This window comes from Eublepharis macularius, chromosome 3 (genome assembly GCF_028583425.1).
Source record: "Eublepharis macularius isolate TG4126 chromosome 3, MPM_Emac_v1.0, whole genome shotgun sequence".
Taxonomy (NCBI): domain Eukaryota; kingdom Metazoa; phylum Chordata; class Lepidosauria; order Squamata; family Eublepharidae; genus Eublepharis; species Eublepharis macularius.
Window position 1 is genome coordinate 98,011,256 of NC_072792.1, and position 23,937 is coordinate 98,035,192.

The following is a 23,937-nucleotide window of genomic DNA, read 5'->3' on the forward strand; positions in this document are numbered from 1 at the left end:
ATACATTTTATATACTTATCAGGAAAGAGGGTGATTCAAGGACAGAGGAGATATGCAGAAACCTCTTCAGTGCATGGACACTTTCAGTCACCCTCCTCACCAGTGATTATGATTGGCAGTTACTTTATTCTTCTGATGAGCCATTTGCATGCATTAAAACAGAACAGAAAGGCACTGTATGAAAACATTTTAAAAAATCAGTTTCCATTTGGTTAAAGTGAAGCTACTTGTTTGGATATACTATTAAATCAATGGCCATCTCTTTGTGTTATCTTGGGATATGCATGCTTAGTAGCAAAACCAGTAAAACTTAGTACTTGGACTGGAAAAAATTCCTTGATGAACTTACGCATGAGCTTGCAGCTCTGAAACATGCTGCCATATAGTCATGGAGGATCTTACATGCACACATGCATCCAATATTGCATCTCTAAATTGTGCTTGGAGCAAGTAATGGTTTGGATTTGCTTTATCTGCAGTATAACTGGGTTGAGTGTGCATTGAATGCACAGAGAAACGTAAGACTCCCTGTGGGGATGCTCTCTTGACACTGAATGGAAATATAGAGCTAAACTAGTTGAGTCTTGTATTTCTTAAGTGTGCTGTTGTAATAGTATATAATATATAACCTACGAAAGGTTATATAAGGTTATAACCTTAATATTAAACATGAAGATAGTTTCAGATGGGTAGCCATGTTGATCAGCAGTAAAAAAGCAAGATTCAAGTCTAGTTGAATCTTAGAGATCAACTAGATTTCCAAGGTACGAGCTTTCAAGAGTCAAAGCTCCCTTTGTCAGATACTAGGAGTAGGAAAAGGTAGGAGTCTTTATAATCCAGGCAAAGGTTGGGAGGGTATTGCAAAGTAGAATGCTAGGAAGCTAGCTATAATACATGTGGTAATTAGCTTGATAGAACAGGGGTGCAAAGTGCAGAAAATTAGCATCTGTGGTGAGAGAAAAATCCTATGTCCTGACTGATTGTGTAATTCAGTTACCCAAGTACCTGTTGGTTGGGAAGCTTCAGGGAGGGGAAAAGTACATTACATTGTCAACAAGAATGATGCTGCAAGCATCACTCAAACAATTATCTTGTTAATTCATGGCAGGACATAAAGATGGGTGACATCCTCCATTCTTTGCTGCTTGTAAATATGGAGATCAGTGGGGAAATTATGGTAGAACACAGGGGCTTTTTTTCAGCTGAAATGTGGTGGAATGGAGTTCTGGAACCTCTTGTAAATGGTCACATGGCTGGTGGCCCCACCCCCTGATCTCCAGACAGAGGGGAGTTTAGATTGCCCTCCGTGCCGTGGCATGGAGGGCAATCTAAACTCACCTCTGTCTGGAGATCAGGGGGCAGGGCCACCTGCCATGTGGCCATTTTCTCTGAGGGCAACTCACTGAGTTCCACCGCCTCTTTTCCCAGAAAAAAGCCCTGGTAGAACATATGGAAACCCCCTATCTATCTGTTCTATCACTGAAATCAAGTTGGCATATATAAATGACTACATTTATAACCACTTACTTTAAAGCTGTGATGATTGTCATCACAGAAGGGCAAGAGTGATTTAAATTTGACAAAGTGACTTGTTTCATTTTTAAATTATCAAGCAGTCTGTGAATTGCCAGCCCATGCCTAGGATGATGGCTTGTGCCTATACTGAGACTTGCCTAATGATAGACTTTCCATCGTAACTATTTTAGAACACACACAGCTTCATTCAATTTACAAGACTTGAATAAAAGTCGAACAACCATAGGAGGATAGAACAATGACATTTAATATTTTTCCATCAATAGAAGAAGTATTTGTACCTTTTTTCTCTACAATGTTTTATTTTCATATACATTATATTGTAAAATGTACTATATGGAAAAAGGAAAATGTGGATTTTGTTCTATTTACATAGTTTTAATTCAAACAATCTTATAACAACATTGAAAAATAGAAACTTAAGTTCATTTTAAATTGATTTTAAACCAGTCAGTGGTGAACAATTGCATGCCTGTAAGTTAAACTTCCTCTAAAACTTGGTCCATTGAAAATTTCTAACTAAAGTGTGTCTTTGTTCAAAAAAATACATAAGTATGTCATTTCTGATACAAAATTCTACATTATCTTCAATAAATAAATACTAAAGCAATTCTTAAAAGTATGAAATGTAAACTTTTTTGTCCTTCCAACAAACAGGATTTTTAAAAAATGCTGAAAATAATACAGTGGTCTCCTTGGAAATAATAGTACACAAACACTTTCAAGCACAGTTTACACTTACTACCAGACTGTAGCTACCAATCAAGTTATCCGAATTTCCTAATGGAAATCAAAAAAGAGTTGCTGTGCTAAAGAACACCATCTCCACAGGAAACATGAAAACTGGCACCAAAACATGCAAACAGCAACAAAGCCAACACATCTTACAAGAACATTGACATGCTAACAGAACAGTCAACACTTCTCATCCTGAAAGTCATTACAAACATACCCATTTAGGCATGATCCTTGGTTATCAAAATGAAGAGCTGGAAATGAGAAAGAATGTATCAAAATGAACACGCTCTCATTGACATTGTTCCTACTTCAGCCAAGTTCTTAAGAACGTGCTTCCTCTGTTTAACTGGATTTCAATGTACTTTCCAGAATCAAGGTATTCTATGTGCGTTACAGTGAGTAAATCTTTACATTCGCAACATAAACTCCTTTGACTTTGGGATGTCTTACTTTGCAGAATGTTGTCATACCTACTAGTGCAACTGACAAATTTACAATGAATCAGGATAACAATCATCACCTTCATGAGCTATCACCCTGATTATCAGATCATAGTGTCAATTTTATTTAGGTACAATGTAATCATTCCTTCTGGCAGCCTTTTCAGCATTACCTATATATAAAATAAATCAGCAATCCTTTCCTGAGCCAGAGGAATCAATTCCTCATCACAGCTGGTAACCCTTTCCAGCTTTTTCACAACCCAGCAGCTGCTTTAACGAGTTAGCAGTACAGTACAACACACAGCAAGACTTTGTCATCTTTCCTATTTTCAATAACTATTTTATCTACATACTCATTGGAAACATAACTAAAAAGCACTGATGTGGAGATACATGTTAATCAGTTGGGGTGAATGATATCCCAGGGCAGATGATAAGTGCAAAGCATCAGTACCATTCAAAATCTAAAGGAGCTTGGAGAACTAAGCAATACAGAGGGCTTTGAAACAATAACTCAAGACTTAAATTCACAAAGAATTTGTTTCTTTGCAATTGAAATATTCAGCTAAGCATTAACACACTGGGCACCTGTCATTTAAACTTTGTATCATTATATTATCCTTCTTGAGATGATTTGTTTAAAACAGATTCAAATATTTTCATGGACTTCCTAAAAGAAATCCCAGTATCTTACATGGCAAGAATTCATTCATGTTGTATGTATATCCTCTATAAATATATTCACATTTATACACTATTCTGTGGGCCAATAGGCACAATATTTCGAAGGGAAATTTACAGAAAGCCTTCAAAAACACATCAGTAGCAGCCTCTTTTGATTAGACTGCATACAGAAGTAATCCAAAGGAGGTGCATTGTTTTATTTTACATGTCTGGGTCAAAGTCTCATATCCTGAAAATTACAGCAAAAAAATGAAACAATTTTTTTTATTTTCCTCACAAACTGGGAATTCGGTTTTCTGCAAGGATTACCAAGATAACAAGACTGTTCTTAGCTTGTGGCTTTTAAAATCCTTTTGATAAGTATTTGTCTCATATAAAAAGTATAAGAATTTCTAGACAGATTCTGCAGACGCCTATTGCAATTATTTCAGTTTGAAGGTTCCTTTTCAAGGTTCATCAAACAGCTGCAAATCCAGTCGGACGACTATTTCTCCTGTTGGGACTTCATGCAGAAGAAGACATTTTGTAACTGGTCCCTTTGAGCCCTGATCTTTCTTAATATCTGCTACACGGATTTCAGTTCGGCCCAAGAAGTCTGAAATATAACACACACACAATGATAAGAAATACTGTCTGCCCACCCAAAGTTTAATTATTGACAAGGACTTAATTCAGAAAGGGCATGAACCTTCAAAATCATATTGAACACTAAGCTTTAGTGAGAACTGGGAGTGAAACTCCTGTCTTCAGAAATAATTTTCCTTCAAGATCTCAGCATTGCTTCTTCAAACTCTACTTGCACCTCCTCTGACAACAAATAACCATTTCACCTTGCCTTGAATGTACTGGGTGCGCAGAAATGGCCAGTGTTTGTAAACCTGCATTCAGGGAGTCATTTGTATATTAGATATAAGCACTCCAACGTGAGAAGAGATTAAAGCTTTTGCAATTACATGACTTCTGTTCTTCACATCTCTAACTTCAGTGCCTTCAGGAAGAGAAATGCCAGTTTCACCAGTGTTTCCTTTTATGTTTTAGAATGGTTACTATTAGCAGAACTGTGTACATACATATAGGTAAAGGTAGTCCCCTGTGCAATCACCAAGTCATTACTGACCCATGGGAGGACGTCACATCACAACATTTTCTTGGCAGACTTTTTGTTATGGGGTGCTTTACCATTGCCTTCCCCAGTCACCTACACTTTACCCCCAGGAAACTGGGTACTCATTTTACTGACCTCAGAAGGATGGAAGGCTGAGTCAACCTTGAGCTGGCTACTTGAACTTGGCTTCTGCAAGGATCAAACTCAGGTCGTGAGCAGAGCTTGGGCTGCAGTACTGCAGCTTACCACTCTGCACCACAGGGCTCCTTTTGTACATACATATACCAAGCCCAAAAATGAAGGGGCACTACTTACCATCTGGGGAGAACTGATCCCTCTCAAACACTGTTATGCAGAGGACATCCTGTTCTAAATCTTTGATAAAGAACTGGCAGTTAGAATTCCATTTGGGGTTGAGAGTGTCCTGTATAGTCTTGGTGATATGACACTGAGAGCCCATTGTCACTTCACAATATGGGTTACTTTTTCCTAAAAGAATTCAGATTTATAGCTGGTGTTATTTTCACATGCCTGGATTTAGTAACTTGCTTTTCAGGCTCTTACAAAGCGACTGCTGGATCTTCAACATCTGGATATAAACAACTTGAGTGTGTGAATTTCCCAAACTAGAATCTGCCATCAAACAAGGATAATCCCTATGGCAGGCATGTGCAGCCTGTGGCCACCAGCCATAAATGGTGACCCTCCAGGAGCTCAACAAAACTCCTGAGTGTAGGAGTTTTGTTTCTGCCTAAAACAGGGTGGAGTGGTAGAGGCAGTTGTCAAGCTTTCACAATACACGACCAATGGGATTTGTGTGGTTAATGAATCACAAGCTATGCAGGCTTCCACCATAAGAAATCCACAATAGTTATTTTGAAGTCTATGCAAGAAGAATTAAAATAGCTTTTTGCCTGGTAAAGTTTGTATTAAAGATTTTACAGCAAATTCTAGAGAGCCATATAAATCTGTAGCAGTCAAAATTAGTAATAATGAATAATAATGATGAATTTATTTTGGCATATGCTCTGCCTCTGATGGAACATGTTCTGGCTTACAAATGCTTATGCCACAATTATGAGTTACTGTTTAAGTTACCACAAGACTTTTGAGTCTCTACACGAGACTCCGTTTTTCAAAACGTTAAGTTTTGAAAAACAGAGCCAGTGGAGATCTCTCCGGAGGGGATCTCCACCATCTCTGTCTTTCAAAACCATGTTTCCTGGCTAATATTGCGTCTCCTGACACATGAAGAACACGTGTTAGATGTCTTGTGTAGAGTGACCCTCTTTCTTTGGATATTAAAAAAAAAAATCTGTGAAGGTCTTACCATGGGATCTGCACGGCTTCAATTCAATACCTTCGACAATGTTCACCATTAGCCTTCCGATACCAGTTGCCCTCTGGGATCGGACTGTGGTGATAACAACAGGCAAAATTAATTAAAATACTCTTTCAACATTTCTGGGAAATTTTATAAAGACTTTCCCCAATGCCATACCTAAATATGCCTTTTCCCTCTTCTTCTTCTCTGTTTCTATGTAAAGTTCAGAAGCTGCTTTGATCTTCTGAACCCAAGCAGTCCTTAAGCAAAAATAAGTAAAAGGAATGTTGGTAACTATAAAGTGCATGCAGATGAGCACAACTGTTTGCATACCACAGGTAGGATTGTATTAACCCCTCTTGAAACAGGCCTAGTTTTCAGTGGCAAACTTGGGTCTGGGCTAGATTCAAGTCCAGTCGCACCTTAAAGACCAATGAGATTTTCCAGGGTATACATTTAGAGTCAATCTCCCTGGAAAATCTCATTGGTCTTTAAGGTGCGACTGGGCTCAAATCTTGCCCTTCTACTGAAGACCAACACAGCTATCCACCTGAAATGATGTTCTTGGGTCTGGGCATGATCACTATCAACTGCTGGTGAGGAAGGGCTCAAACGATTGAATGCTCCTTCATGTAAATATGTACTCCACATAGAAAGATAGTCGTCAAGGAGAAACATTCTAGCCTGCCTCCCTCACATGCTAGCTTTTTAAAGTGCAGGACATTTTTTTGTAAGGAATAGTCATGTTAAGCTGTCACATGTTAAATGTAAAACTTCCGGTCCGTATAGATATCAGATGGAATCTAATGCAGTGGTATCCAGAGGAGACCACATAATGGTGATTATAGCACCTAAAACAAGGGCTGATTGTAAAGTGAGATCAGATATATTGCTCAAAAACAAATCTTCAAGGGAAGAAAATGTCTTCCTTTGGAATGTTTACACTTAGCTCAGAACAAACATATCATCCTGAAACACTGGCACATTGTAGGCTTTCATAAAACTCAACCTATCAGAGATGTTTTGGAAAGCTGCAGTATCATAGTGGTTAAGTGGCTGGGTTGTGAATCATCACTCTGCTAGTTTTACTTCCACTACTGCCATGAGCTTTGCAGGTGGCCTCAGGCAAGCTTCTCATCTCAGCCCCAGCTCCCCAGCTGTATTGAGGGGACAGTGACAACATTGTTCACCACTCTGTGGCACTAATCTGTCCAGAAGGGAGGTATATAAGCACACAGTTGTTGTTCTTGTTGTTACTAGTGATTTGAGGACTAAGGAACATTCTGTAGACCTTAAGGACATTTTAAATGTGGTAATTTTGTGAACTACTCTCAGGCACTGCAGCTTAAAGGCTTTCATGTACCTGGTTACTGAACCTACTTCTGAATTCAGACACTTTCTATTTGCAATTCCATGTGTGTTATTTACGTATAGGGGTGTTGTTATGATCTTCACTTTCTTTAGGGTGGATTTTGCTTTAATCTTTCCCTTCACACCCTCTGGGTAGTTAGCTGCCACCAGGAATATTAAATTCCAATATATTTTATTTAAGTTTTCCCTTTGGTAACGTGTTTATGCATCAGGCTCCTTCGTGGTTCTATGTGGCCCTGAGGATAGGAATGGGAGATAACTATGACTGCTACTCTGGGATATAACAAAACAAAATAAAAGTTTATTTTTTAAGAAGCGTATTGGTTACATAAAAGTAGTTCTTAGTTCTTCTAGTTGCTTCATCCAAACTCATTCACACAGATCTCTTGTAAGGCTTCACACACAGTTAGCCTCTTTCTCTAGGCTCTATATTCTCTCACAGAGAACTCCTCAGACAGCACACAGCTAGCCTGTTTTCTTTTCACTCTCAATTCTTTCTCTCTCAGGCGCACACACAGTTTGCCTGCTTCAAATAGAATGAATATATAGTCTCACAGACACATTCAGTTCAGGCTTCCACTCAGGTTGCCTTTCCCTCACAAATACATGAACACACTCAGGCTGCACACAGCTCGCCTCTCTTGCCCTAACTGAATCTTTTTCTCTCCCTCAGTAACTGAAAACTGCCTTCACTCCGCCCACTCTCTGTCATCAACCAACCATATCACTCACTCATCTCTCTCTTTCACCCCCCACTCTTCACCTATCTCACCAAACATTTAAAGACACATGCACCCATTTCTTGAAATCATTACAGGTGTCTATGTAATTTATTGTATGAGCCCACCCCAATGGTTGACATTTTGTGGTGACACCCACCAACCAAATTTCAGAAGTGCCCACAGGCTCAATAAACTTGCTCCTGATTTAAATGAATATTTGGTAAGAGAAACAAAAATCAAAACACACATGAGAAATTAATTGGAATAATGTACAAAAAAAAGTACTAGAGAAGTCTTTGTTAGCATCAGGAACTGGAGGAATCCCATACAGTACGTTTTATTGTGTGTTGATACATGTTTCAGTGCTTCAGTTCAATGGCATCTTACCTTTCATTTATGCTTTCTGCACGGAGTGTATAGACTCGATCAATGTGAGAAATGTGAAAGATAGGCTCATCTCCAGAAGGATCCGTGGGTAATTTAACCAAGACCTCATTTAGAAATATGGGCTGCAAACATATGAGGCAATGTTACATTAAGCAAACTCAGAATGAATGGGGTACAGAGCACAGAGCTGAGTAGTGTGCCCTACTCTCTGACAGGTATTATTTTGTTACTTTCACAAAAGTAGTGCATTATAGTGGTAATGCATTATAACTGAAAAATGCAACCATTTCTTAACTGCAAATCTGGACTGCCTGCTTAAAACAATTTAATTAGGGCCACTGCAGTAGACTGGGCAATCATCTATTTAAAGCTGCCATAGCAAGACTTCTGATGTCAAAAAGCAATGGACAGAGCACTTTGAGGAATGATAAAGACAAAGGAAATGACCACTTAAGAGTCAAAGCTTGCTGTTGTCCCAGGCACAGAGCCAAAGCTAGTGACAGAAAACAGAAGGAGCATGATGTGCTCCCAAGTGGGAGTCCAGGTCTCCCAGCTAAGTGAACTCAAAGACTCCAGTTGGTGCAGAACACTGCTGCTCGGCTACTATCAGGAGTTAGGAGGGGCATGAATATTATTACCTATAATTCTGCAGTCACTCCATCAGTTTACCTATCAATTACCAGGCTAAATTCAAGGTATTGGCTATCACATACAAAGCTTTTCACTGCCTTGGTCCATCATATCTACAGGATTGCCTCTTCCCCTATGTTCCACCACGGCAGTTTCATTCATCTGAACAGGGCCTTCTGCAGGTGCCACCTGGAACATGGGCAAAATCAACACATGCATTCTCTGTAGGTGGCCCCCACTTTATGGAATGGCCCACCTGAGGAGGTTAGGAAAGCCCCCTCTCCTGGCTTTCTGCAAACTATGAAAAACTGAATTATTCAATTGGGCTTTTTTACTCAGATAGGATGGCTGTAATATTAGGAAGCAGTCTCAGAGAGATGCATCAGAAAAGGAATAAGGAGTGACTATAAACTTTACTACTATTCCTGTAATACTTAGACTTTATTACTATTGCTGTAAGTATGATCCTGTTGGATAGTTCCTATGTTGTTTAATATCTCAGTCATAGAATTGCTTATGCTCTATCCCAGCATTTCTTCAACTCTGAATTGATTTCTACCAGTTTTAAAATTTTGCAAATTTGCATATATACCCTATTACATGTTTATTGAAATGTACTGACTCACACTGTGTAATCTGCCTTGAGACTCAGTGAGAAAGGTGGAATATATAAATAATGTAAATAAAATAAAAATAAAGAAGGAAAATAGGCAGATGTTCCACCAGAACCATCAATGTTCCACCAATACCATCAATCAACACGGCTGCTGGTGCTATCGGCTGGAGAAAATCTCCCCCTTCACCTTTTAGCTTAATCAAGACACAGAAAAACTGAACTGGAAGAGGGTAAGGTCATGCCACTTGCTACTATTCAGGCCTCTGTAGGGTGATCTGCCTTTGCACACTATGGCCAGAAAGAATATATCTTTAAGACTTTAGGAGCTGCTAATATTCCCATGATTCTCTTAAGGTTCTATGGCCTACTGACATAGTGCAACTTGTACAGGTACATTATATTGTTCCTTAGTATATTTGATACCCCACCCATAATACCCTAGTAAGTACTGTGTATCGTTCTAGCTCTAGAAGCAAAGAATATTGAAGGCAGATGTGGGAGGGGGAAGGAAAACATCAGCCTGCGTGAGCATATAACACCTACAGCAGTTAATTAAAATTAGGGGATGCGTGCAAGGCCCAATAAGTATTATCCTGCCCAGCAATCCTCTCTATAGGCTGATCTACATCACTAAGCTTCTGAGGTTTAGGGCTAGATGAAGGGGAAGCAACTCATCCAGTGCTTGATTTTAGCAACTTTTTAAACAATTAGGAATGGGAGTCCAAATCAATGACCACACACACAAAACTCCTCAATTTGGTCTCTCTATATTTTGATTTACATCATGAGAAGACAAGACTCGCTGGAAAAGGCAGTAATTCTAGAAAAAGTTGAAGGCAATAGGAAAAGAGGAAAACTCTACACAAACTAATTGATTCAATAAAGGAAGCCATGACATTCAGTTTTTTAAAACGTGAGCAAGACTGTTAATGATAGTACACTACAGAGTTCATTAATTCATAGGGTTACCATAAGTTGGAAGTGACTTGACAGCATGTAACACACATATATATTATGCTCCAGAATAGAGTTAACCACCATACACATTTGTCTGTGTAACTGACTGGCAAGATCACCATGCACGGGAATAATGGATCCCAACAGCCAATCCAAAGAGATTAACAAAGTTAACCAAGTAAACCACCTATAGAAAGATAATGAAAACTTGGCTCAAATACAATGGAGAAAGTAATTTTTCCCATGGATTAAGATATCTGTCTGAAGTTTAACCACAAGTGCAAATATTTGCGAATTTCTAATTTGGGCCCTGCCTGACCAATGTCTACATACACATTTTAACACAATAAACCTAAGAGAAGGGGACAATGCTTTATTGCAAGTAATATAGTTAGTGATGCTATGCAAATACCTTAATGTTGCATTCTATTTCAGTTCCTGCTCCCTCACTAGACTAATCACAGCAAGTAGTAACTTCTCCTTAGAAAGAATGAGAGAAAACTATTTCCAGCTGTATTTCTCTACTTTTTCTTTATGTTCAATTACTTTTCTCTGGCAATAACAGTGCTCTTTCACATATTACGTTACAACAAACTTTGGTTTAATGGTAGGTTAAATGTATATTTAGCAGGGAGCCTCTCAGATTAGTGTATCTATACAATATCTGTGTTTTCAAAATACCCATTTGTTGTATTCATGCTTTATGTTATTAGATGTACGCTCAAGTTTACTTCTAAAAGCCACAGTGGATCAGGACACACACACACACCCCAGGGATTTTCAAATTGGGTTTGTTTTTCAAACATTCTCCTAATGAAACAGAGGTAGAAAAATCTACCAAGCTAGTAATTTGGTGGCACAATCCAAGCTAGGAGCTGTGATTGCCAACAAATAGTCACAAAATAGCAGATGGAGGATATGATTTGAAGCAGATAAGTGGTGGGTGGGATGAGGTACTTAATCCTTCCCCTAACTACTATTCCCCCCTCATGTGCAACCTCCTTTCTCCAGCAGCCTTGATCCCAGCTGGGGTTCCAGATGCCTGCTTTCTACATGACTGAGAAAAGTAGCTGAGAAAAGGGGGCGTCTGGGGATACAAGCATCCTTTCTCCTGTCTTCAGCTTCTCCAGCACAAATTGTCTCCTTTCTGGATGCACTACAGCTGTTCACCAATAATGCAGTACCCCAATCCAGGTATGCTGCCAAATATCAAGTAGATCCTACTATCCCAAAAGCAAGTGTATGAAAATCATCAGAGCTTGTTGATCAACATAACTCAATATGACTTTCTTAGGAATTCAGGATATAACTGCATTGAACATGATATAGATTGAGATTAGCTAAATTTATCTACTTCCTAAATGGCTACATATCACTGCTGTATTGTGGGTTCATGGTAACGTGACAAATTCACCCCTCTGTTTCATCACATTTATATGTAACGGGAAGATGTGATTGAAGGCTAGTTCCCCACTGCATATACATAGAACACAACAGACCCATTCGGATTTTCTACAGATTGTGGTGTACATGTGGTTTTCTTGCACAGAAGTGAGATCTATATAAGAATTGTCTTGCATGAGGTAGTCCATATGCAACAACATCCATCACCTCTGTCTATACTTTAGTCTTTGGATTTTTATCAAAATATCACCAGTTTACTCTGAAGTGATACTTACTGTTTTGTACATTTTATACTGCAGATTTGATTTGGGGCTAAAAACCTTATCTGTGCTAGATGAACCAAGAGGCTTTATGATCTGTGTCAGCAGGAGGAAGTCGTTGAACAGAAAGCCATACAATTCCTTGTTGCTCTTGGCCTTGTAGAGTTTCCCACTGTGCAGAAATTTGCGTGGCCCCAAACAGTTTGTAACAGAATTAAAAACAAGTTGCTGAGGGAGGAAAACACAACAGTGAAATGTGTAAAATATACTAGTTACAGTATTATTGATGCAGCTGAAATTCTGACAGCTACTTTGGTTCACTTTGCAAAGCTGGCCACTAATATTTCGGTCGCATCAGGAAATGCAAGTACTTAGTGGTATGGCAGAACTTACTATTTATGCTAGAGTTGCTTCTTTGGACTTAAACCTTTCTACCAAGCTACACTTGTGTGAATATGGAAGAAGCTACAAGTATCAATGCCTGATCATTTTCTCTGAGGCTACAGTTGGCATAGGAGGCAGGAGTAATATGTTATTAAATTGAGGAATGTGTATTTAAAATATACTGACCTCTATATTTAAAATATATTGACTTTATACTCTTTGTTACTTGCTGTTATGCATTTTAAGGTTATCTTATGCTTGACTTTCACCTGCCCTCTATACTTAAGAATTCTAGCAGAAGCAAAGACTATCCTCTCCAGGTGGTCAATAGGAACTGGAATCTGCTAGTATCCAGCTTCACCAAAACTTTCAGAACTGGCTATTCTCAAAGCGGGGTTAATTTCAGCACATTATAAATCTCACCTCACTGTCGTTTAAAAAAAAATAGCTTCCATGTGCTGCTTCTGAAGTTTTTGTTATACACGTTTTAATGCTTTAGCAAATTAGTATATTATAAGCGGGGAACCTGCAAGGACTTGAGAGGATGGGGAGGGGTCTGATTTTCCTGTCTTCCCATCATGACCTCTTTCCTTCCCTGCCCCCATAGTGTCTCTCCCTTTTCCTGCCTCCTTCTCACCCACCTTTGTCTGCTCCCCTGTTTTCACCTTACCCCCCTCCTTCCCAGCAGCCTCTCCTCTATAGCCCAGTTAAATGGTGCCAGCTGAACCAGGCCCAGTTGATGGTGGAGAACCTACATGAACTTGCAGGGGGTACTTCACTTTTCCCTGTATCCTCTTCCCTATGCTATTTCCTATTTCTGTCTCTCTGGCACCTTCCATATGCTCACCTTTCCCTATGTCCTTCTGTCCTTCAAACCCTCTAAAATCTTTTACCTGCCCCATCTCCATTTATATTTAGCAATATACTGCCTTTCTCCACAATGGGGACCCAAAGCAACTTACTCGAATGCTTCAGTAGAACTGCAGGCTTACCTCAGATAACCCTTCACACTGAACATGGGCCTGGATCCATTCAAGTCTGTCTGAATTCTCCTTCTCACGTACACCTTCATTGACCTGAGAACAAAGTTCTTCGGCTTTCTCCAAAGCATGCTTCAAATGACTATGATCAGGATGGTTTTCAGGAGTATTTTCTAATATCTACAAGAAAATGAATGAGATAATTTCTTACAAAGCAGCAAAACCTATTCCATTTACTAGATTTACAGAGCACCCCTAAGTGCTCAGGGAACCAGTTAGCCCTTACACTGATGTATCTTGGGCTTCCATCGACATAAGCCCAAATTATTCTGGCACAGTTCCCTAGCACCACCTTGCAAGACTAGTGTTTGGTGGATCCCTGTAGCTGCCAGTGGGCCTTGGGCATAAATTTCTGTGCTGCGTGGGAGTGGGTAGGCTGGGAGTTAGTCAGCTTCCTAAGCTGCTCCAGGCTGGGTAACACCCCCAAACAGCGGCAGACAGTTTTGTCATGAAAAAAGATGGTGTAGCCCATAGGCACCCACGCAAAGGGAAAAGTCAACCACCCTCTCACCCGCATGGCCATGCCCAAATGGCCCAGAGGAGCACAGGATGCCAACTACAGCTACAACCAATCCCCTCACACCCTGGTGGTGGCCAAGCCCCTCCCCAGCACCCAATCACAGCCCCTTCACCTTACATAAAACCTGGGCAGGACTCCCCTGAATTCAGTAAGCATGGCATGTGGTAGGGGGTTCTGTCTCACATCCCCCTGCTGTGTATACTTAGAGCACAAGTGGTGCTCTAAGTGGTGGGAAAAGCACAGCGGGGGATTTTGCAAAATTGGGTGAACACTTAGCACTTACACCTCTAGGGGAGAGCAAAATTCACTCTGTGTTTGACTAATCTCTCTCATTACAGACCCCTAACAGGTACCCTGTCTCCAGAAACTTAGCTTAAAGAGGTAAGCAAGAGCAGGGGTTCTGCCTGCCCTGGCTTGTTCATCCACATCTGCCTTACCCATTCTCCTAGCATGAGGCTGGGCACCGCCCTCACAATGGTGGCCTCCACAACTGAGGCCAGAGTTGTGTTGAGGTGAGGAAACAGCTTGATCCTGGCTCTCTAGGCACCATATGTAACAATGAGGCAGGATCCCAGGAAAGTATTACTTGACAGTGCTTCTTTGGATTGGGGGGAGGGGGGAAGGGGATGCTTGCAGCCCATAACAGGGCTGTTTACAAACTCCCTCAACTGGACTCCTTCCCCTCTGAACACACAACTCTGGGTTGGGGTGGATGGGAGCTGCCCCTCTGCACTCCCACAATAAGGTGGCCAAGAAACCTGGGGACTCATTGCCCTGCAGGATCAGAGCCCAATGCAGTAGCAACAGCAAACCCATCTCTGGCATCTGCAGAGCATTCCCATGCCAGGTTGGGTGAGTGCTGTTGGGATAGCAACAGTATCTGCCTTGGGGAGGGGGAGGCAGGAGACCCCCACCTGCAGCATTGGTCTGTTTTCTCCCAGGATGCTGCAGACTTGGCTGTGGCTGACACTGAGGCTGTGCCCTTTGCCAATGTAGCACATCTCACTTCTTTCCTATACACAGGTGGAAATCCAAACAGGAGACCTGGGTGCATGGCCACTGCAGTTCCCAACACTCTGCTCAGACTGTGTTTCCAGCCTTGCTCATGAAGCATCCTTCCTTAGTCAGCAGTTTGACCTAGGAGTCTGCATTGCTTCCGAACATGCAGCACTAGGGATGGCTCAGCCTGCCTCCACAAGTTAGTAACCTGGGTCCTGGGACCCCCTTCATGATTTGCAGTTTAATAAAGTCTAGGGTGCTCCCCACCTCTCTCCCTGTCTGTCTGCTTGTGTGTGGATTACATGCCCCTCCCAGCCCCAACTCGCCTCCCACCTGTCAGTTCCCTGTACAGCTGCCCCTTCACACACCCCAGAGGGCGGATTCTGGCTCAAGGGTTGTAATGCTGGGGTGACTCAAGTAGGTTTTCCAGGTGTCACTGGACCTATGTTTTGTTCTGCTGCACAACAGAGCAGTGGTCTGCTGGAAATCTGGAGGCTGAGTCTGTGTTTAGGTCCACACTCCCCCCCCCCTCCGCCCCGTACATACTTCACGGGGATGAGTACAACTTGGAGGGTTGTCTAAGACAGTGTGTGTCTGCTCTGGGGAAGGGGGTCTCTGAGGGGGTCCCACATTCTCCCACAGCACTGCTAACATCTGATAAGCTGTGCAGATTTTTAGCGCATGGGTGGGATCCAAAATGGATAGTAGGATGCTACTGCCATGGGTATAACAGGGAGAATTGTGGAGCCACATCCTGGCCAAAATGATGGCTTTCTGGGGCGCCCCTTTGACTGGGTCATCTTGTTCCCCCTTTTGCCATTTGCAGGGGAGGGGGTAAACATTTCAGACTAGGGGCTTTAGCCTGCCTCTCCCTTCTGCCCAAGTGGTGTTTGAACCAGAAACCCCAGCCAGGCTATCCAAGAGCCTTTCCACCAAGCCATGCTCATCTGTGTGATATTCTCTGGCCTCCCCCATGTGGCTGGTGGTGAAATCAGAGTTGCAGCAGGGTGTCTAGTTCCTGCTGTCATGTCTCTTGGGATCCTCTTCTTCTAGTCTTGAGATTAGAGGGTTGGTCCTGAGTGTTGGGGGCTTTGAGTTCAAGCCTGATCTAGGTCTTTTAGGTCTTTTTGCCCTTCTGTTTTTTACTTTTCTGGGGAAAGGAGCTGTATGGCTCAAAACAGAGGTATTCACAAGTGGGTGGCACTTTTACTGCCACTCTGGGCCCCATCAGCAATGAGGGGGCCTGTCTGCTGCTGGGTGTGTCCCCCCCCCCGGGGCTGGGAGGGGACCTTTTGAGCCAAGTGCCTCTATCAGGGTGCTGCTCTTGGGGTGTCTTTCCTCCCTGACTGCTGTCTCTTGGGGATGTGGGGGAGGGGTGGCATTGAGAGGCAGTGGTCATGTTCCCAGCCAGAGATTGGCTCCACCTGTAGCTGCCACTTGTGGAGCTGTCGACTGCAGCTGTTGTGTGATTGGTGGATGTTGTCTGTGGTTCTACTTAGAGAGTTTGCTCTGCTGCCTGTGCGTGGCCAGATTTGTCTGTTGGTGTATCTTCCTGCGGAAAGTCCTTAGGAAGCAGACTAGTGCCACTGAAGTTATGCAAGCATCTGGACACCTCTGCTACAGTGCCCCTTAGGATTGCACTGCCCATCCATCCAGCGCCACAAAATACACATAATTAAGCATCCAACAATGTTACAGAACAAACTATTAAACAAATCCCACCCTAAATGAGCAAAAAGAAAAACACCTCATTTTATCCTCTGTCTCTTTATTGCCAAAATTCTGCAAAGATGACTTTTCTTTAAAACAGTCTTGTTTTCTGTGTTAATCAAATATAACCTGAAACTTTCATTGCCTTTATTATTTTATCCCTTTTTATACCTCACTCTGCTGTTCATTTATAGAACTATGGATTTGAATCCAGCAGTAATTTTCTGCTAATGAAAAGGGGGTAATTTTCTCCAATTCCTCCTCCTCACTGCAGACTTGCAATTCAGCCTTCATGCAGCTCTTGACCACTCCTTGTCCCCCCAGAGAAACATTTTAGGGAGTTCAGTCGGCTGCAGTGGGAGAGGAGGCAGGAGAGTACCATTCTAGTGATGGAAGTGCCTCCGATGAGCAGAAATTACTACTGGATCCGGCCCATGGATCTAATCAGTCATCACTGAGTTTTCTCCATATGTAGAAGCTCAGGATCTATCCTTCTGATAAACTTATTTTTCATCAAATGGGTATCCCAATTTAAAAAAAACCTTCAGAATTTACTCTTATTTCTCAGTAATAGCAGTTCTGATTCCTTATTATCACATGACAGAAAAAGGACTTACATTTTTTATTATTAGAGGATATCGTGTTACTCGTTGCATAGGCTTTAGCAGAAAGCTTGACAATGGCATCCCTTTGCAGCGCAGATCCATAGCTAATCTCTGAAATATTAACAAAAAATATTGGTAGCTGGTTTATCAGAGTATCAGACTGATCTTTTAAAAATGCTAAAGGCAAAACTCTCTCTCTCTCTCTCTCTGATCTCTGCATGTAGTCAACAGTAGCCTCCTGGCGGTACTTTCCTAAGGATAAAAAGGACATGCTGGGAATTCTGTCATATGTTGCCACCGCCAGTGGTAGTTCACAGTTTATGAAAGTCTGACAAAATGTAGGCATCTTCTAGAGTACCTGAAGAACTTGGCTTCTTGAGCCAAAGAAACAGTTCAAATGTGAAGGAGATTTGTTTGTGTTTACATAATTTTTTTTACATAGCAAGGTTTTATAACATACCAGGAAATAAGGGAATGAGCTCCTGCAAGATAAGAGTACCAAAATTGATATTCCCTTACTTTAACAAATTCCTTGAACTCAGGCACTTCATCTGTTTTCTGCTGGATGAGCGCTGCCCCGTTAAGCTGACAGCTACAGAATCGAATGTAAGGCTGCATGTGTGGAAGCTGTGCTGTCAGAATGTCTCCTATCATTTTTACTGGCATTCTTTCTCCTGACATTTTCTTACGAACACGCAGTGCCCTAAGCACAAAGCAGAAGAATGACAGAAGGATTATGAAATGTGCTAAAGCTGAATAAACACACACACACGCATGCCAGTAGAAATTTATTACTGTCATGAAAATTATAATGGCACAACCATCGCTTAATTAGCAAATAAACAAAAAGGACTCCGTAACCTCTAATCTCCCCTAGCTAGCTGACTTCCCCTATAGGATCATTTTACAACACATCTTTAAAATGACTTTATTTCAGATAATACTGTAATGCACAATATACAGAACAGGACAACAGGTGATGACCATCTAGCAACCAGTGGAGGGAAGGTCATTTCTTCCCGCTGGGATATGGGAATACACAACATTTTATAGCATCACATTTTGAAAAATCTGTATTTTCCTATCTACAATTTCAGGTGGGTAGCCATGTTGGTCTGTAGCAGAAGAGCAAGATTCTGCTGTAGTAACACCTTAAAGACCAACTAGATTTCCAGGTATGAACTTACAAGAGTCAGAGCTTTTGAGAACCAGAGCTCCCTTCATCAGGGGGCAATGACTCTCAAAAGCTTATATACTGGAAATCTAGTTGGTCTTTAAGGAACTACTGGATCCAAATCTTGCTTTCCTATATTTAGTTATTTTTCCTATTTGCTCACATTGTATTCACCCCAAAAGAAACAGAAACTACAGTAAAAACCAGTTATTTTAATCTCCAACAATACTTTTTGCCCATGTAAAGTTAAAACAGTGGGAAAGGTAAGAAGAGATACCCTCACCAAATATTACTGTTGATGATTTTTTAAAAAAGCAACTTACTTCAGTAGTTTAATATTGCACATAATTAGCTCTTTCCAGTTTACAAAAATCATAGCAACCTCCTTTTCTGTCAACAGCTCTGAATCCATCAGTGGCTTCTGGAAGATCTGTAGATTCAGAAGGGAAAGAATGTACAATAAACTTGTTAACTGTGCCTGCATTACCTTAGAAATCTTAGTTTAAAGATCTGCAAACTCAGAATCTATCACCTGAGGCCACTATTTGCAAAATTGTCTTTTACATTCAAATCAGTGAGACCTTAATAACATTAATAACCATAAATTCATCTGGATCGTGCCCACAACAATCAGAAAAGAGTGAAACCACAATGTATGTCTTTACACTACACAAACATAGAAGTCTGTTAAGCAGAGTGATCTCTCTCCTACTCTTAACATGGAAGTAATGCCAATAAAGGTTGTTGCTGCTGCTACAATCCAACTGCAAAAATAAGATGAAAAAATTTATTAATTCACTGAAGAGATCAAACAATAGTCCAGATTAGGAGGTTCAAGGTCACTGTGCTTTGGGGATTGCAACATGTAACTTCTGAGGTGCCTGCCCAGCCCCTGGTAGCCTTGGGAATGAAGGACACATTCAGATTGTGGTTGAGCTGTTGACCAATGGGTGGGGAAAAGACCTCTTTACCCCTTTCTTCCCTGTGGCATTCTCCCTTCAGTTGTGCTATATGCTCAGCATCATGTTTCTTCTCGCAAGACAATAATGATCATAATTTTAAACATTTATATCCCCTCTCAACCTGAAAACAGGTTCCATGGGGAAGCAAACACCATGGTAAAACAATTGAAAACGTTATAACATGCGCGTGCATTTTAATCTGTAGAACAGCGGAGAAAGTATAATACGAAAAAGCTGTAGAGAAATAAAAGTATAAAGGTATAAAATAGCTGTACTTTACAAAAACCAGCAATGTAAAATACAGAACTAGAACAAAAACAAACTATAATCAAGATCTGTTTTCTTTTTAAACCCTCCACATGACAAGGTTTGAAGAATAAATGGATCTTTACCTAGGGCCACAAAGACATCAGATTTGGAGCCATGCAAGGCCTCAAGGGGACGGTATTCCACATGAAGTGTTGCCACTGAAAATGCCCTGCTCCTTGCTGCACCTCCAAACAAAGGAAGCAGGTGTAGCATGGCTTTGTCTAACAGGAACACATGGAAGAAGATCCATGTAGGTATCCTGATACTTAGCCATTTAGGGGTTTAAAGGTAATAATCAGCACTTTGAATTGGCCCTGGTAGCATAATGGGAAGCCAATTAGCATTCTTCTCCTGGCCAGGAATGGTCTAGGTTACCATAGCATTCTGTACCAATTGGAGCTTATGAACCACCTACAAAGACTTGCCCTCATAGAGTGCATTACAATAATCTAATCTTGATATAATCTGTGCATGAAAGGTTAAAGATACTAGACCACAACAGGAGATGTGCATCTCTGAGGATTTGGCTTACATTGGTCTCCTCTTCTCCATTTATCCTCACAACAACCCTGGAAGGTAGGTTAGGTTCAAAACATGTGACTAGCCCACAAGCACCCAGCTCCATGGCAGTGTAGGGGTTTGAACTTGGGCTTCACAGATCCTAGTCTAACACTCTAACCACTACACTGAACTGGCTCTTTTACATTTACATTTTATTTTTGGAGAAGAAAATTTATGCATATATATTTCAATAATCACATTAAATGGTTTAATAAACAATCAGATTTCTTTAAAGAATGTCCAAAGTTATGCTGCTAATTTTGTAATTGGTAATGGAATGGCTTGGTTTTACAAATATTAACCCACAAAAGCTTCCATACAACACCCAACAGAGGTCACTAGAGCTCAGAGATTTGAAAAACTCATACCCTTATGAGATAAGCAGAGCAATTTATAAAACATGCACAGTCAGCCTCACCTCTGTTACTAATTGTAGGTCATTCACATAGTTTTCTTCTGTTACAATCAGTTCATGGATATACCCCTGCCGTTTCCTTTCAGTGGGCGTCAACATGTCCAGGAGGTGCAAATCAGCACACCCTGGAAGAGACAAGGAAGATAGAAAAATTCATGGTGTTGAACATTAACAATATTCCTGATAAGCACTACCAGAACATGTATCTGTAGACGGAAGTGGTACTGCCCAGACAGGCTTAACCACCTTAGAGAGAATCAGGACTAACACTGGTAGCTAGTTATAACTTAAGATCCAGCAAAACCTTTTCAGACAAAAAGCTAACAAACTCAGGTTTCCTGAACAGCAAAAAAAAAAAAAAAAATGCAACGCACCCACATTGCAAAGCACTAGTCTACATTATGTACAAACACACAGGGGAAAAAATTATCCAAAACAATTATGGATTATAGGATACAGCTGTCTGCTGACACATTTAAGAAGGTATCTGTCTTAATAATCCAGAGTTTTCTTCCTGATGCTTAACATTACTCCTCAGTTCCCAGCAAGGTATATATGGAAATTTGAGAGAGAGCTTTTAGAGTGTGAAAGGACCACTCTGGAGTGAAAAGGTCCAAATATGATGTCTGGCCAATGCACTAACAATGCCCTTCCTAAAAACACCCAGGAGCAATTGAAAAGGAGGCCACAATATTTAATTAAAAGTATGTAAACTATCAGACGACTACAAAAAGAGATTCAAGTCTGAAGCTTATGGTGACTGCTGACTAGAAAGGTTTTTTTCTTAGTAGAAAGAAGATTGTAAACAGATCTTGATTAAAGCCTCCAGGATTAATAGGATCTGATACTTTCTTTTAATGAGATTTCTTTAGGGTTTTTTTCCTGACAGTTTTAACAATATGCTAGGGGTCAGTTTGAATAAATAGACTGCTAATGCAAGTTTGTCTTTTCTTTTGGCAGAACAGAAAAAGATTATCACATGTGTATCTGGGGTTGAAAGCATTAAAAATAATCATATCAGGTATCAGACCTAATAATCCTCTATACCTAAGGCTAACCCGATCAATCAATTTCTCTAGTCTCCTCTAAAACGTCTGCTGCAGGAAGCGGAGCCAACTACATAATATCAGGGAGTGAGGTTATGCATAATTCTAATAATAACAATTCAACATTTCAGGCAGAAACTTTTTAATAGGATGCCTTTTAAAATAAACAATATTTTGCTGCATAGATACAGTTTACCTTCATTGACACACTGAAAATCCTTGTGTTGTGGTGGCAGCTGCTGCCAAAGCAACTTTTAAAAAATCTACACAGCCAATTAGATCTCCAATGGCCAATCCGATGTCCTGTTGGCCAAAACCCCACCTAGCCCTGCACACTTTCTAAAAACATTTGGCAGGCTCCAGGAAAGGTATTGGTGAGTGCCACGGTATCCATGGCCACCCAATCATGCTGGGGACTCCTGTTCTAGAAGATGGACAGTATGTACAGGGGTCAGTAATGTGGACAGCAAGGTGCCCAACCTGTATTTGGGTCTCCAGTTACAGCTGATGCACTTTTATTACCTGGCTGTCATTGTTGGGGAAACACCAGATTGTCATTACCATAGTGTACAGCAGGAAGAAAGGTAGGTATGACAATAATTAGATCCAATGGTGTCCCATGACTGCATCCCAATAGCTCACTAGTCTTCCCCAGCCACAATTACATAAGGAATTGATCGCTACTGCTGTATGAAACAACAGCTGATCGTATAAGTACAGCTTCTCTCCAGCCATTCCTTGTCCTGATGTGTCAATGTTCTGCTATTACAGGGGCCTTCTGACTGATCATCACCAGGGCATTTGCAGAAGTAAAGAATCAAAGTGCTCCGCTCAAAAACATTGCCTCTCTACTCCTTTAAAGGATCAATGTTAGCTTCACATCTTTTATATACATGCTCCTGATGGGAGAGAAAAGCACACCTCACCAGAAGACAAAAGCGTGAGACTTTTTTTTGCTTTCAATTGCCCATTAGCAATGTAAAAACAAGCATCAGACAGAAATTGTAAAATATTTTATTAATCCAAATTATGTTAGTGGTGCAGCAATCTCATAAAATATATAACATCCACCTCTAAATCAAACTGAAAATAGAGTCGGTTCTTATCAATGGAGTTGTTTTCTGTTTCATATACTATTCTATTTATACACCAACTAAATTAATGAAAGCTTTGTCAACATAATTTCCATTTGTTACACACTTTGAAGTTTAGACTGGAGATTGAAAAACAAGAATTTCTCTGTATTTTTCAATAATTTGTTCAGATTGAGTATAAATGCATAGCAATCCATATACAGGGTCCTGAGTTGTATTAAATCACATTCTATTTGTGTCATGGCATTTGCTAAAGGTATACATTCACTCAGGATAAATGGTTTGTAAGGCCTATATTACAGTTAAGGTAAGGGGTACAGTTGTCCCCTCAAATTCTATCTTTACTCTAGAGCTCTATAAACCATATCAGTCATTCCAAGTTGCATCTCTTTGCACTTTCCCCCATTGCTAGTACTTCTTCCTCTCTTTCTCTGTCCTGCTTCTTATAGTTGCTAGCATATGCTAGCAAATATTAGCATACACTAATTACCTTTGTACTGAGCACTGCCATTGCTGTTATAAAATATGCACTGTGCGCTTACCTTGCATATATTTGAGTTTTTCATAGAAATGTCTCAGACCACTGTGACCCCTTTCACTTTACAGCCTGGTGATGCCACTGTTCACATTTTTTTCTACATATATTTTTAAATTTTTGTCAGCTGTTAATAATTCTTTATTATCTCATGGAGCTCCACAATAATTATGCCACAATAAATCTGTTAGTATTCAATCAATCAATCAATCAATCAATCAATCAATCAATCAATCAATCAATCAATCAATCAATCAATCAATCAATCAATCAATCAATCAATCAATCAATCAATGGGTTTATTATGGTCATAAGACCAGCCAATCTGTTAGTATTTAAATAGCACAAAACTCCGTTCTTTTCTGCTGCAACAACTTCTCCCTTGGAATTTTTCAGTCATATTCAC

General features: G+C 40.6%; 1 protein-coding gene across 1 annotated transcript in view; it reads right to left on the reverse strand.

Annotated features, from left to right (window-relative positions):
* Nucleotides 1-2,029: 2,029 nt before the first annotated feature.
* The window catches only part of ITSN1 (intersectin 1), a 152,995-nt gene continuing 131,087 nt past the window's right edge, over nucleotides 2,030-23,937 (reverse strand). The window contains exons 29-39 of the mRNA XM_054973365.1: nucleotides 20,860-20,981; nucleotides 18,933-19,039; nucleotides 17,955-18,138; nucleotides 17,448-17,546; nucleotides 13,554-13,721; nucleotides 12,193-12,405; nucleotides 8,311-8,432; nucleotides 6,008-6,090; nucleotides 5,837-5,920; nucleotides 4,822-4,995; nucleotides 2,030-3,996 (exon numbers count right to left, since the gene is read on the reverse strand). Coding sequence (XP_054829340.1) covers nucleotides 3,848-3,996; nucleotides 4,822-4,995; nucleotides 5,837-5,920; nucleotides 6,008-6,090; nucleotides 8,311-8,432; nucleotides 12,193-12,405; nucleotides 13,554-13,721; nucleotides 17,448-17,546; nucleotides 17,955-18,138; nucleotides 18,933-19,039; nucleotides 20,860-20,981 — 1,505 coding nt within the window. The 3' untranslated portion in view covers nucleotides 2,030-3,847. The remainder of the gene's footprint in view (nucleotides 3,997-4,821; nucleotides 4,996-5,836; nucleotides 5,921-6,007; nucleotides 6,091-8,310; nucleotides 8,433-12,192; nucleotides 12,406-13,553; nucleotides 13,722-17,447; nucleotides 17,547-17,954; nucleotides 18,139-18,932; nucleotides 19,040-20,859; nucleotides 20,982-23,937) is intronic.